Source organism: Podarcis cretensis (assembly GCF_951804945.1).
Source record: "Podarcis cretensis genome assembly, chromosome: 8".
In the NCBI taxonomy this organism is placed as follows: Eukaryota; Metazoa; Chordata; class Lepidosauria; order Squamata; family Lacertidae; genus Podarcis; species Podarcis cretensis.
In genome coordinates this window covers 41,705,960-41,720,525 of record NC_137177.1, presented here as the reverse complement: position 1 = coordinate 41,720,525, position 14,566 = coordinate 41,705,960, and the positions used below count along the sequence as shown (strand labels likewise).

The 14,566-nt window shown below is 42.5% G+C and overlaps 1 protein-coding gene across 1 annotated transcript in view; it reads right to left on the bottom strand.

The window, feature by feature from the left end:
• Positions 1-12,136, bottom strand: part of PHAF1 (phagophore assembly factor 1) — a 46,553-nt gene extending 34,417 nt beyond the window's left edge. Inside the window, exons 1-3 of the mRNA XM_079988308.1 lie at positions 12,008-12,136; positions 9,428-9,555; positions 1,781-1,863 (exon numbers count right to left, since the gene is read on the bottom strand). Of these exons, the coding sequence (XP_079844434.1) occupies positions 1,781-1,863; positions 9,428-9,491 (147 nt within the window). The 5' untranslated portion in view covers positions 9,492-9,555; positions 12,008-12,136. The remainder of the gene's footprint in view (positions 1-1,780; positions 1,864-9,427; positions 9,556-12,007) is intronic.
• Between the last annotated feature and the right edge of the window lie 2,430 nt (positions 12,137-14,566).

The window sequence follows — 14,566 nt, the reverse complement described above, 5'->3', positions numbered from 1 at the left end:
GTGAACCAAACAGATACCCAAAAATATGTTAAAATTTGAGACATTCAAATTACTTCTACAATTCAAGCAGCCTCTTTACCCAAGACTGGAGTGGCTTTCTTTCCTCCTCCTGCATTGTTGTGCACTGTTCTGTGCTTTATTATTTTGATATTGGTTGTTTTTGTGGTTTTAATGATTTTAAGTGTACATTACACTTATTATAATTGTGATATTTTTGTAACCTGCCTTGAGACCATTTGGTGAAGGGTGGGGTGTGTAAGTACAAACAATAAATGAAACTAAATAAATAAATATGATCACATGAATAATTGTCAACAGGGTGCTTTTCTCATTTGCAAAATAAATAAAGTCATTAAGGAAGCTATAAATCCATGTAACCTGGAGTAAAAGAGAACAGACGCATTTAATTAAGAGAGTATGTACATGGCAGAGAGCCAAAAGGTCAGGATTTACTCACAATTATGCTAGTAATTGTTACACACTGGCCAGACAAATCACTCAGATATTGAGGATTTTAATACAAATTGAAGGCTGAGGCTATAATAAGAATATAAACTATTTTCATCTGCTTCTTCATAGAAAGTACAGTACATGTAGCAAGACGTAGCAATGGGCAGTTGATGTGTCGGTGTGCATGTGTGTGTGTATGTGTGTACACACATAATTCTCACCATTTCCCCTCCAGACAAAATTACTGAGATGCAAAAGTGCAAAGTTTATAAGCTCATGAACTATACTGTTCTGATTTTTTGCTGCAGACCAGTAAAATAGGAGGAATTAACAGAGCAGATTACTGTAACACTAACTGAACTTTTAATCATGCAACAGCAGCACAATTAAAATATCTATAAACTTTAAATTACAGCACCTGCTTTTATTTTGAGTTATTACTTAGAATCTTTCATTAAAAATATGGCAGTGTACAACAAAAGCATTAAAACATCATAGAATTATTAGATCATAAAATACAGAACACATGACCAACATCAAATCTTATTAATTTTTTGATGCTGCTGGCTAAACAGAAGTTTTCAGCAGGTGACAAAATATCACAATTGCAGGTGCCTGTCTGATTTCAATAGCAACAGTGATACTATAATAATAGCCTGAATTTTCTAGAGCACACTGGAGAGAAGGGGTAGCATTTCAGATGCACTCCTCCTTATTATAGCAAGACTTCACTTACCTATTTCAACATTAGGACTAAACTTGCTTTTGACTAGTTTCAAATACTGTTGGCTGTCCAGTCAGATACAAGGACAGAAACCAGCAACCAAAACAATCACAACAGCCACTCATGGTGCTTTCAACAGTTCAATTTCTAGACCAGCATGAGTATCTTTAATCTTTTCCCATCTCTTTCTGATTAAGAGGGAGACTTTGCAACCTTTCTTTCCTAACACATCAATTTTGTAAACTCCCTCTCTTACAGAATACAGCTTTTGTGAAAAGCTGTATTTTGATCGGTCACTTAAAACCGCAAGCGGCAATAACATCAAGTCACAAAAGAAAATGTCTAGACAAGAAACAAATACTGTCAATTATTTTTTAAATGCATACATGTGTGTGTGTGTGTGTGTGTGTGTGTGTGTCTGAAAAAGCATGGTATTTTTCGAAAGCCACGTCCTCCAGGATGTGGCAACCGTAAAGGATGACTGGATGGCATGTGGCTAGGCAACAAACACAATGACATTACACAATATTTACATATCTCCCCATCCTTTCTGTGCAATTAAACATACAGAATACTTTTAAGCAAGCACGCTAGGTCACAACTTACCTGTTCACTGTAGAGAACCTGGACATTTTTTATGATGCGACAGTGTTTCTGAAGAATTGCTACAGCCTGAGCCAATGGCATTCCTGTAAGGAGAAAAACAACAAGAGTTAGAGACGTTGCTCCCACTTAGCCATGTTGGCAAAAATGTGTTTGCTCAACAGGGTCAACTTGTGGCAGTACTGGCTCAGTGGCCAAGAACAACAAGTTGAACACCACAAGCATTTCCAGCCAGTGACTAAACTTAGTCTCTTGTCAAATTAGAAGAAACCTGTGTTTCCAGAACAGAAACAGCCATGTTAAGCCACTATGCCAGACTGTTTTCTAAGAAGCTAGACATGAGACAGCATTGCTAACACAGGAGCATGAAATCACACATTAAATCAAATACAGTTTTACACCCCTTCACTGTATTCAGTACATGTAAGGATGGTAATCCTGTTTATATCCATACACTTATTCTGTTTCGTTTTGCCCAGAATCCTTACTTGCTAACTCTAATCCCTCATTTCTTAAACTTATAAGCATGTCTGAACTACACATTCACAGCTTTCTTCTTCCTCTAACAAAAAGTTCACTGGGACCATTTCATACCTTACTAGCAAGTATACCGTCACCAGTTCTCTGAAAGTTGTACTGGTACATGAGTTTTCAAACATTTGCTTAAAGCATTCATACTTTGCAATTTTAGGTATACACTTAAGCCAAAACACATATACTTAAATGCAGGGTGCTATCCAACTAATTCATACTCACACAGAACCAATGAAATCAACAGACTTGAGTTTCTTAAAGCCACTGATTTTAGTGGATTTATTCTTCAGTATGACTCATGTTGGATATCACCCATAACATGCACAGAAGCTACTATGATGCTACTATATTGGCAGCAGAGTCATCCCAGATCTTCAGTGCTTATAACGAGTTTGTTGAAAAGAGGGGAGTAAGGAAAAGGAAGAATTTCTAGAGTTATTATTATGTGACCAATGTACAATTGTATTTATCTGCTCTGAGTTATTTGGATAAGGTATGCTGTGAATCTGAAAATAAATCCTCTTCTTAACGTTCAAAGATCTCTGGAGCTGAATTGCTTAAAAGTCTATGGCAGTCTATTCTAACCTGAGGCCCTCTAGATATTTTGGACTATGTTTCCAATCGGCTCCAACCACCATGGTCAATGGTCAGGGATTATGGGAATTATAGTCCAAAATATCCAGAGAGAACCTGGTTGGAGAGGGCTGATCTATGAGGTAAAAAACATAATATAAAAAACAGAAATATTTGATGCAACATTGATCCTTCAATTACTTCTTGGCGGGCAAATAAATATCTTGATAAATTCGGGACTCCATGACACCCAAACTTGTGCATGTTTTTCTTCTTTTTCAGCTGTGTGTGAATTGTCAATAAGCTCATGCCAGCTGATCTAGCAACAGAATTCTAACAGTGCTAGGTAACCTATCCACATTCAGCTCAATATCTCTTGCTTATCAAGTGACTGTGTAATAATCCAGGGAATGGAATCATTTTTTCAAACCCATAATACGAAAAGAGGAACAAAGATGTTTAGACTGAGAGCCAAGTGAAGTGTGCGTAGTTGGGATTTCCTTTTTTTTTTAAATATTTTTTTATTAATTTTCCAATTTTAAAACAAAACAACATACAAACATCAACAAACAAAAACAAACACACAAATATTATTTCATAACCTCATTTTCATAAACCTTCTTTCTCGGACTTCCCCATACCTCACCCTTTTTGCATCCTTATTTTACAGTTTTTCAGCAACCCTTTAACCTAATTAATTAAAACTTATTATCTTTCTCAATTTCACCTTAATTCATCAAACAATTTCAGCTGTAATTCTGCATCTTCCTTTCCCTTGACATTTTAGCACTCATCAATTTTATAGCAGTTCTTAAGATAAGCTTTAAACTTCTTCCAATCTTCCTCCACCGTCTCCTTCTCTTGGTCACGGATTCTGCCAGTCATTTCTGCCAATCCCATAAAGTCGATCACTTTCGTCTGCCATTCTTCCAGTGTAGGTAGTTCTTGTGTCTTCCAATACTTTGCTAGAAGGATCCTTGCTGCTGTAGTGGCGTACATAAAAAAAGTCTTATCCTTCCTTGACACCAATTGGCCGAAGGGCCAAAGGTGAAAGGTGAGGTTTTGCCTTCACATCACTCCTCCTAAGTGCAGTGATGAGTCCTTTCCTCAGAGTAAGGAATGGCCATTCATTTATGCAGGAGAAACTAAAGCAATGTGCTCAGGCACCATCTGAGTGTGTTTGCGGGGGGGGGGGGGGAAACCCCAGTCACCCTACCCCCAAGAACCAAGACCTTTCTACATTACTCTATCCTGGGTTCAGATTCCTAGTCAGACCAAAGGTAACACTGCTGGGAACTGGCTGTTGAGAATTCCATTCCTCCCGTGCTACAGATGTGTGTGGGATTATCACCCAACACTGGCTTTTTAAACAAATCATTCAAAAAGATGGATTGGGAGACCTTCATTAATTTTTAGCAGACTACAGTGGATTCTTCAAAAAAATTATTTATATTTGAAAAGCATGTATAACTGTATAATGTTTATATGCAGAATATAAATAAAAGTTGTTAAATGCTTCTTTATTTGTAATCATATAAAATTGGCATGTGCAACTAATAGGCCAGTATCCTATCCTTTCAATAGCTCTCCCCAGGCTCTGGGTTTAAATTTTCTCCTGCGTTATTTATGCTCTTCTATCTAGGAGCCTTTAGTAGCTGGCATGGGGTTCTTAAGCAGACTGCCATTCATTCACTGTCCAGAGTCAAACACCCTTAGTTTCAGAAAAAGAATGGTAGGTGTCTTCTAGGCCACCAACTGGTCTAAATTTGAGTCCTCTTATTATTTAGCATTCATTCTACAGTTTTGTAAAGGACAGTGAGGGAGTAGGAACATAAATAAAGGGAGAAGGAGTGCTGCATAACAAGGCACAAGTGATGGAAATTAATTCAAGAGTTACAAATGGAAAGCTTATTGGAAATTTAGAGCACCATGGACTCTCCAAAAAAAAAAGCAACTATAATTCCCTATTTGCAGGAGGCATAGTTTTAGGAAAGTTTGATCTTACAGAAACTGCAACACTGGCATATTTAACCCTAAGATGAATGTTCAGGCACAGATCTAGCTACATCTTGGTTACACAACAAGCCAGAGATCAAAACCAGTGGAGTATCAGCTACTCCAGAAGAATTCAGGAAGAATTACTAATGGATCAGTCCCACTAGCTACTTGGGGAATCCCAGAGGAGATTCATTGCCAGCATTTAGCATGCCACAGAACAACATCGCTTCACGGAAAGGATTTATCATCATCACCACATTACTAAAATGTTTGAGATGGACAGCAATGTATTTGCAGTTGTCTGCCAAGGTAGCAACATGATAAAATAGTCCACTGCAGATGCTGCAACAACAGAAAGATTTCACATGTGGCTGCATCTGGTTTAGAACTACAGTGATCCATCAACAATGACAATAATTATATGAAACAAAAACCAAAAACAGGTTGATACACTAAAACCGCTTGTGAGCAAACATACTAAGTAATGAGATGAAAGGATGAAGAATTCATATTCTTTCAGCCAACATTACCTAAAGAGCAAAGGCAGTCATATTGGCTCATAAGACAATAATCCAAAATCCACTCTAGGGCAATACCTAATTATGGCATGCAAAGCTTGCACACTACTATTATGTGATATTTTAGTAGAGTGGTACCTCTGGATGTGAGCGGGATCCATTCCAGAGCCCCATTCGCATCCAGAAGCGAACGTAACCCACGTCCGTGGGTCGCGATTCGCCACTTCTGTGCATGCGTGTGACGTCATTTTTGACCGTCTGTGCATGCGTGAGCAGCGAAACCAGAAAGTAACACGCTCTGTTACTTCTGGGTCGCTGCAGCGTGCAACCCGAAAATACTTATCCCAAGGCTACTTCAACCCGAGGTATGACTGTATTGCCCTAATGTGGATTTTGGAACGTTATCTAAAAGGATAATGACAACTAAGAGAATGATGCGCCCCAATAACAGACAAGTGCCAATCATCTTTCATTTATTTATTTGCTTTTAGGAAAAGCAAACAAAGATAAACAAGCTGGGACTGGTAGCTATGTACATACAGAATTAGATATATCTTACATACATATAAATAATTACTCACTTCAAATAACAAAACTACGTGATGACCTGCAAAGGTCATAAAGAGTTGAAGTAGGAAAGGAACGAGCTGTACCAAATACACACTTCAACAACATAATGGATGCCACTAAAAAAAAGTTGTCCAGCAAGTAAAGCTGGTCCAGAACCACCATTTCACATTAATATCTAAGCACAAATGCATAACCTCTGAATACGGTGTATGTTTGACAACATGCATCTCTGAACACCCAGAGCAGCCTTAGTCCAAGAATGTTTTGTAACTAGAATAAGAATCTAGATAATGGGTTATAGCCAATATTAGTTCTACTACGAGTAGACCAACTGAAATTAATGGGCATGATTAACTTAGGTCCCGTAATTTTAACGGGAGTACTCTGAGTGGAACTAACATTTGCTACAACCCTATAGATCTTTAAAATACTCCCCCCACCCACCCATCTACTCAACTCTGGATACACTATTCCTGTTCAAATAGGCCAATCCCACGTAATCTTCACTATGAAACAAGTTTCAAGATAACTTGTTTCAAACAAACTATTGTTAACATTATCTACAGTTTGATTATTTGAATGAAAGAGCAAGGTGTAGGTAAGCAAAAATGGAAGCAAGAACTTCCCAACTACTCACAGTGGGGTGGGAGCCTGTGAGCCCAAGGCTCACCCAAACTCATTCATGCCATGCTTTAAGCTGTGGTCTAGTGTGATGTCTGAACAGGGACAATGTGAAGATATGGAGCCTTTTTTCTCTGATGGTACTGCTGGTATACAAATCCTCCTCTTCTTACCCGAACCATTTGCTGCTATCTCTCCAAAATCCCTCTAAGCATTAGGATGTGGAGCAAACAATGCACTGGCTTTGAAACACAAAGGCTTTGTCCAATAAATCATCGTTTAGTGGACCAAGAATAAGCGTAGTTCCTACATGCTGTCTACTCTCCTCCCTCCCTTGTACTGCACACTGTAATGGAAAATTTCCTTACTTTTATTAAAACACAGTTTCCTGCTGAAGATTAAACCACACTTTCTCTGTCCAGATGTAATAGGCAACTGTGGTTTAAGAAACCTTGGAAGTTTTCCATTACACTGCATCAGAAAAAAGAGGAGAATGTGGGCACCCTATTCGTTCTTAGTCTATAAACCATGGTTTATTGGACCAATACCATTATTCCTGATCTGGGCCAAAAACTGCAGAGATCTCAGGTCCTGATATCCCATCACCACAGGATGCCTGGAATATTTGGGAATCAGACCCTGGTATTACTCTGTGAAGTATGCAAAAGGTAAAGGTAAAGGACCCCTGACAGTTAAGTCCAGTTGCGAACGACTCTGGCTGAGTTTGTCCGCAGACAGTTTTTCCAGGTCATGTGGCTAGCATGACCAGGCTGCTTCTGGAGAAACCAGAGCAGCTCATGGAAACACCATTTACCTTCCCGCTGGAGAGATACCTATTTATCTACTTGCACTTTGACGTGCTTTCGAACTGTTAAGTTGACAGGAGCTGGGACCGAGCAACGGGAGCTCACCCCATTGCGGGGATTCGAACCACCGACCTTCCAATCGGCAAGCCCTAGTACTGAGGTGTAATTTGGCCCCCACCCAGTCTTAAAATTGTGTATAAACGATAACTAAACACAAGTAACATGCAGAGACTGGTTTCCCCATGTAGTACAACTGGGTTGGGTGTGAGTGAGTGTGTGACAGTGGGTGAGTGTGTAAAAGTCTGCTGTCTGGAGAAGAAGAAACTATACACAGTAAACCGCCTCACATATGCATAATCTATATGCCAGCTTACATTTATACACTTATCTGTGGGCCCAACAACATACAGCCATCCTTCAGCATATCAACTTTGTTTGCTCAAAGTTCTAAATTCCTAGTAAAACCCTATTAATCTGAAGCAACACATGGAGCTAAAAACACACAAAGGGTTATTGGCATTTCATATTAGTTCTGAAACAAATTTTTACAGAGCTCAGTAAAACAACACCATGCCTTCATTTAAGGCTTTCATTACCACTATCACCAGATGTTGGACGCAGTACACTGTTGGAAAACATCCTGTATAATATGAAAGTCTGTTAATGCAAATCTACTACAGAAACCAAGACAATAGTATCAAGGATTCTTCAGTTAGCTATAGATTGTTCTATTGATTATATTTGCTTCTGCCTTTCCTCCAAATAGCTTAGGGTGGTGTACACAGGATTATTCCATGTTATCCTTAAAACAGCCAGTGTTTCTTTTCTGGGGGGATGCAGGGGTACACATACCCCTAAACATTTTGTGAATCTTTGTACTTTTGTCCATTTACTGTATTTATTTTCCCTGACTGAACTATAAAATGGTGATTTTCTTGAGTCAAAATGAGAGTGCCCCTAAACATTTTTTTAGAAAAGAAAAGCACTGAAAACAGCCGTCCTGTAAGGCTAGATGCACCAGTCATTATTTTCCAACCTAAGATCACCCAGGACATGGGGAAATTTGAACTCATTTCTCCTGCACCCAAATCCAACACTCTGTCCACTATGCAGCATAGACTGATGCAGAGTAAGTGATTCAAGAAAATAAATCAATTCAAAACATTTGATTGTTGCTTTCCATACAGGTTTCTAAGGCAGGTCACAACAAATAATTAAAAAATCACATCAATTAGTCCTCTCTCACACTGGAGGCAACTCCAGATTCAACTACCTGCTCTCAAATCACTTTAAAAACTTGTTTAAATTATTCTTCTAAATAGCATCACAGCATTTAAAACCATCATTCAAATTAGTATTGTGGGCAAAAATCTTGGTCTGGAAAAATACTCTGCACCTTTCACGCACCCAGCTTCCAGCAAGGCTAAATGCTGTTCTGAGCAATAACCATGTGACTCCTGATGGCTGTTGCTAAACATGCTAGAATTACTTGAGGAGGAAGTGCCAAAGCAAAGCATAAACAAAACATGAACCCGTTTAAGGGCAGCCACAGAAGCATCTGTGGGTAAACTCATTTGACAAATAACGTGGAAGGTAATTCTGGACACAATCTCTTTCGAAAAGTTCAGGTGTGAAGCCCTATTTTTAATACTCATAATACAGTAAAAATCCTTACATGTAGTAAGCTAGTATGTAGTAAGTGGCATTAGCACCTCAGTGAAGAAAAATTTAGCATAGTGTTCTCTCTTGGGGTGCTAACTTACCACATTCAGAGCTTTCTATATGAGGAAGAAGCTGCACAGCCCAGAATATTACCCTCTCAGTCTACCACATTCAGTGTAATGTTCAGAATGTCTCTCAAAATAATTCCTTCCTTGAAATTAACATCATATGCTTCCAACATGTTAGAGGTTTATACTCGCCTAAATTTAACTCTCAGAACAACACTGGAGGGAATGTCCCTTTGTCCCAATATACCCATCACTTCTCATTATAAACAAGATGCTGACGAAGGCAACAAAGTTACTTACCCAAGGTGAATTCCCATTGTTCATTCCCAAGAGATCGCTCGGGAACCACTTCCAGATCTAGCATTGGCCCAGGCAGAGGAACGGCCCAGTAATCACACAGCAGAGTCACAACGTTACTGCAGTTTGACCTGAACAGGGAGAGAGAACACACACCCAGGCTTATGTGTCATCCTTCTAATCTAAGGTCATAACCCAAAGCAACATGTAAACACTCCTTGTTGCTCAAACTCTTGATGAGGAAACCGCTGATCCTCAAGGCTGGCCTTTTGTTATTGTTAAATAATGTTATTATTAATTAGTAGCAATACACAATATAATCTCCCTTCTGCCTATGCTGTGCAAGAGGTTTTGAAGGATTTCCCACTCCCGTAAACATCCAAAGCTTTAAGAACACACACTAATTATATTACTCCAACATTGATTGATCAGGCTACTTTGGCCCCATCACAGACTGTGTATCTCTCCCTCTGAACTTGCTCACTTTCAGGCTACATCCATATTCAACAACAGATATATACAGGATAAGTGCTTTGAGAACTGAAAGGCTTGCAATCTGGCCTGTTTTTACCTCGACTTGTCCTTCTGCCAGGAACAAGTAAGCTATAATGATTTCCTCACAACCAATTCTTAGGATAACCCTCCTGACTCTCCCCAACCCCACAGTGAGTGCCTTATGCAGGTGGAAATGGAAGAGGGCTTTTTGAATACTCCTACTGTTCTTAAGATACTCAATGCGCAAAAGCCAAAGGGCCTTGCCACTCTCCTTAAGATCAATCTCCCTTCTCATGCTTGAGGCCAACTGATTGGAGTTGTGGTCTAAAACAGGCATAGGCAAACTCCGGCCCTCCAGATGTTTGGGACTACAACTCCCATCATCTCTGACCACTGGTCCTGTTAGCTAGGGATGAATTGGGAATTGTAGTCCCAAACATCTGGAGGGCCGGAGTTTGCCTACGCCTGGTCTAAAACATCTCGAGGGCACTGGGGTGGCAAAGGCTAACTTAAGAGGCTTTAGGCTCTTTCCCTTATAGCAGGAAACCCTGGGACAACCATCCACCTCTCCCCAGCCAAAGAATCCTCATAGTAGGGTCAACAGCCAAGAGGACTCAGTAATGGGGACTCCGCCCCCCCTTCAGCACACACACAGAGAGAGGGAGTTATCCAGAGTAGGCAATGTGGGAGACAATTACCCCTCCATTAAATACTGGTTCAAGCCAAAAGCCCATCATACTCCAGCATCCTGTTCTTACAGCTGCCAACCATATGAACTAATGGGAAGCTAGCAAGCAGAACCAGAAAGCAAACGTGCTCTCCCAAAGGCCTGAGGACACCTGGCTCTGGTCCACTCCTCACAAATTTTCATAGGCATCAGGTCTCCTCTTTCTCAGCAAAAACTATTTACCTAGGAGAGGGGAGGAGTGATCAGAGGGTCCAAAAAATCCCCCTCCCCACCAGCACATGTAAGAATGTCAACCTGGCAATACAAACTCTGCAACAAAAAATGTACATACGCACAGACAAGCCAGGAAGACCCCACCAAATAGAGAGAACTCAGCCACTGTGGGCTGTTACCTTCCTCAAAACAGCCACAGCCAAACATACATACACAAAGGTAAATAACCTGCCTGCCCATGAGATACAAGAAAGGCACCCCAAAATGTCCCCCAACTCACTCCAGACACACACCCTCAGAGCCCACCCATTCCCCCTCTATGCAAAATAAACAAACTCTCCCACCCTACCAAATAATACTCCATAGGACTCAGCATCCCATGAATGCATATTATAGCTCACTACCCTTAGGCACTATTAAAGCTCTCCCAATTATGAAACCAACTACCTGCCCTTGGGGCTGAACTCCTGTCACCCACCCCCACCCCGTCCAGAAAAAAACCCCAACTTGTTGTTGTTATCATTATCATCTATTAATTTGTATACCTCCCTACATACTGTGGGGAAAGCAAAATCCTTGACCCTACGGCCCCCAGATTCAGAGCTTGGAGAGAGGGGGGCACCCAACCCCTCTTCAGCAACAGAATTTCTTAAGAAAACACCCCCCCCCCAATCCCTTAAAACAAAACAAAAAAATCCTCACTCAACCCCAGCTACTATGGGGGTTTTTTCCATAGTGTTTGTTGGTGGAGAGACTCTCAAACCTATTTCCCCCCGCTCCGTGGGGAGGGCCAGAGGGTTGACCATCTTCTCTCTCCCCCCTTTAAGAAACAGTGTTATCTGGGGCGGCTGTGGGGTCTCTTTCGATTCCTCTACATGCCCCTTCCCTTCATAATAAAGCCCAGGAATAAAAAGGAGGCTGTTGATAAATGGGGGTGTGTGAAGCAACCCCCTTTTCTCTTTGCAACCCCCACCCCACTCTGCGGTGGGGGGGAAAGGGTGGCTCACAAAGGAGGCGCCCCCCTCCCTGCCCCAGACTGAAGGTAGCCTCCCCCCGCCGCTCTCCTCGCGCCCCCTCGTGCCAGCGCCCCACCGACACCCCCTGGGGGGAGAGGCGGCCGAGGGGAGGCGGGAGGGGGGCGCCGGAGGGGCCCGCGGGGGGAGGGGGCTGGAGGGGCTGCGACTCACCTCACTTGCGGCTGCTGAAAAAATAAAAAAGGGAAATGCCTTTTGCAGCCGCCGCGGCCGTCAGGCGAGAGGGAGGAGGAGAAGGAGGCCGGCGCTGGCGGAGGGAAGGCCCGGGAGAAGAGGAGGAGGAGGAGCCGCGCAGCGCCCGCCCCTTCGCCCCGCGGGTCGGGGAAGGTGCTGGGATTGCCGGCTGCTTGCTGCTCTCGCCCCTTCTCCTTCCCGCTTCTATCCAGGGGCGCAGGCAGGAACTCTGCACGCGCCCAGAGGCATCTCCGCATCCCCCTTTCTTCTTTGAATTTCGGACACAGCACCGCTCCTTTCTTGCTCCCTGGCCTCCTGTGCCCCTCCAAGTATCAAAGGGGAGAGCGCTCTGCATGCGCTCAAAGGAAACCTCCTGCATTGTCCTTGTTATAATATTTTTTTGGGGGGTGGTGTCAGTGTGATGGAAACCCTGCTAGGCCCCCTTCCCAATTACGATCCTGCGCCTGAGGGTAGGATATCTGCGAGGAAGTTCGCCAAAGCTTTGCCAAGGAGCTGGCTGGTTAAGTGCATGCTTAGGGTTGCCATATTTCTAAAAGTAACATTGTTTGTCTTTTTTTGTGGGGCGAACAAATCCGAGTAGTTGTGCTCTTTTTTTTTTTTCTTCTTTTTTTTTGTCTGGGGGGAACCTAACCCCAAAATACTGCTTTTAAGCTTTTTGAGCTGTTTTCACTGCTTTTTTACCGTGTTGCCATCCATCTGGGTTTTCCATGGCATTTTGCCAGTTCAACAAAAATCGCCCCATTTTTACCCCCCAAAATCATGACATGTAAGGCATGCCCAAAGGATTACTCTGTGGCGATGGTTGGGGCTTTCCCCACACCCACCCCTCAACAAAGTGACCTCAAGGCCCTAGCCTAGCCTAGCCAGTGTGTCTGGACGTCCTGGGCTGCCCAGACAAGACCTCCCTATTGACCTCGCTGATGTGGTCCCAAAAAAAAGAGCAATATGTTTGGCACCAGCCTGGCTGCAGGAGTTGCTAGAAGAAGGCATACAAAGTGTCGTCCAACTGTCTTAATGACTCCACTCTGGATGATGATGGTGATGATGGTGATAATAATAATAATATGATCATGGGGTCTGATCTAGCAGTGACTGACCCAAAACAAGACCTTGCGGTTGTGCTGGATAGTGATGGCAGTCAACTTGCATGGCTTTAAAAGAGGATTGGACAAATTGACAAATTCACGGAAGTGACTGTTAGTGACAATAGTTATGCTCTGCCTGCAGGGTGAGAGGCAAGGGCTATGCTGGAGGCCAGTTTGGAAGCCTTAGGGGAGCAGATTTGGCCCCAGGGCTGCTAGTTGCTGCTCCCCAGTGGCGTAGCGTGGGTTGTCAGCACCCAGGGCAAGGCAAGTAATTTGTGCCCCCTAACCCGTGGATTTGCGCCCCCTAACCCTAACCCCCAGATGTTGCGCCTGGTGCGGCCAGCCTCCCCTACACCCCCCACGCTACGCCACTGCTGCTCCCTAATCTAATTGGTGCCTTTTTGTGTGTTTGAAGAAGAGTAGGCAGCTGTCTTCAGCTGCTTATGCCTGCCATGAATTAGTCTCGGTGGAGCTTTGGCACTTTTATCTTTTTGCTGCTGCAATGTAAATCGGCTTCTGGAACTTCAATTCCACATAGACCCATTAAAACACACATGCACAGCCAAATGACTGTAAATTTTTTTATTTGGTGGTTTTGCCACATGGGCGCCTTTGCATCAGATCTGTAGGTTCCCCCACATATGAGGTGAAGTAAGCCTTAACTGCGGCACCTGAGCACTGCAATTCTTAACATAATCAAATAAACTGTGCTGGATTGAGAGGGGACTGACTTAGCAGCATTCTAGGTATTTACCTGTTTCTGGATTGAGCACGAATAGCAGTAAATCACTTTCGTAGCAGGTTTGTCCTCCTCCCTTTGGTGATCTAAGCATCTCTGGTGTGAGCTGACACATCTTCTGCTCAGTCTTGAGTAGGACTCTGTTTTTGAATGGATTGTTTAGCCCAGGTCACTGCCCACAGCATTTTGCATTAGACTACCGTAAGTAAGACCTTGGGTTGGGACTTAGCCCTCTGAAGCAGCTGGGGCTAGTACTATGCCCTCCCTTTGAGCGAAAGAGAAATCTTTCACCCAGACAGAGGTGAAAAGCTATTGACCTCACCATGCTGCCAGGCCTGACTGACATCTGTTTGAGACTTTCATTGGTTCCAAATTAAATTATATAGAGGGATTATATTTTTGTTGATTAATTGTGTGTACAGTGGTACCTCAGGTTAAGTACTTAATTCGTTCTGGAGGTCCATTCTTAACCTGAAACTGTTCTTAACCTGAAGCACCACGAAGCAAAGTTCTTAACCTGAAGCACTATTTCTGGGTTAGCGGAGTCTGTAACCTGAAGTGTATGTAACCTAAAGCGTACGTAACCCGAGGTACCACTGTATATATTTGGTTTTAGGCATGGCGGGAGGAATTTGATTCCTTTCATGTTTAAAGGCAAAACTACCCAACTTACACTTCTCTGAAACAATCCGC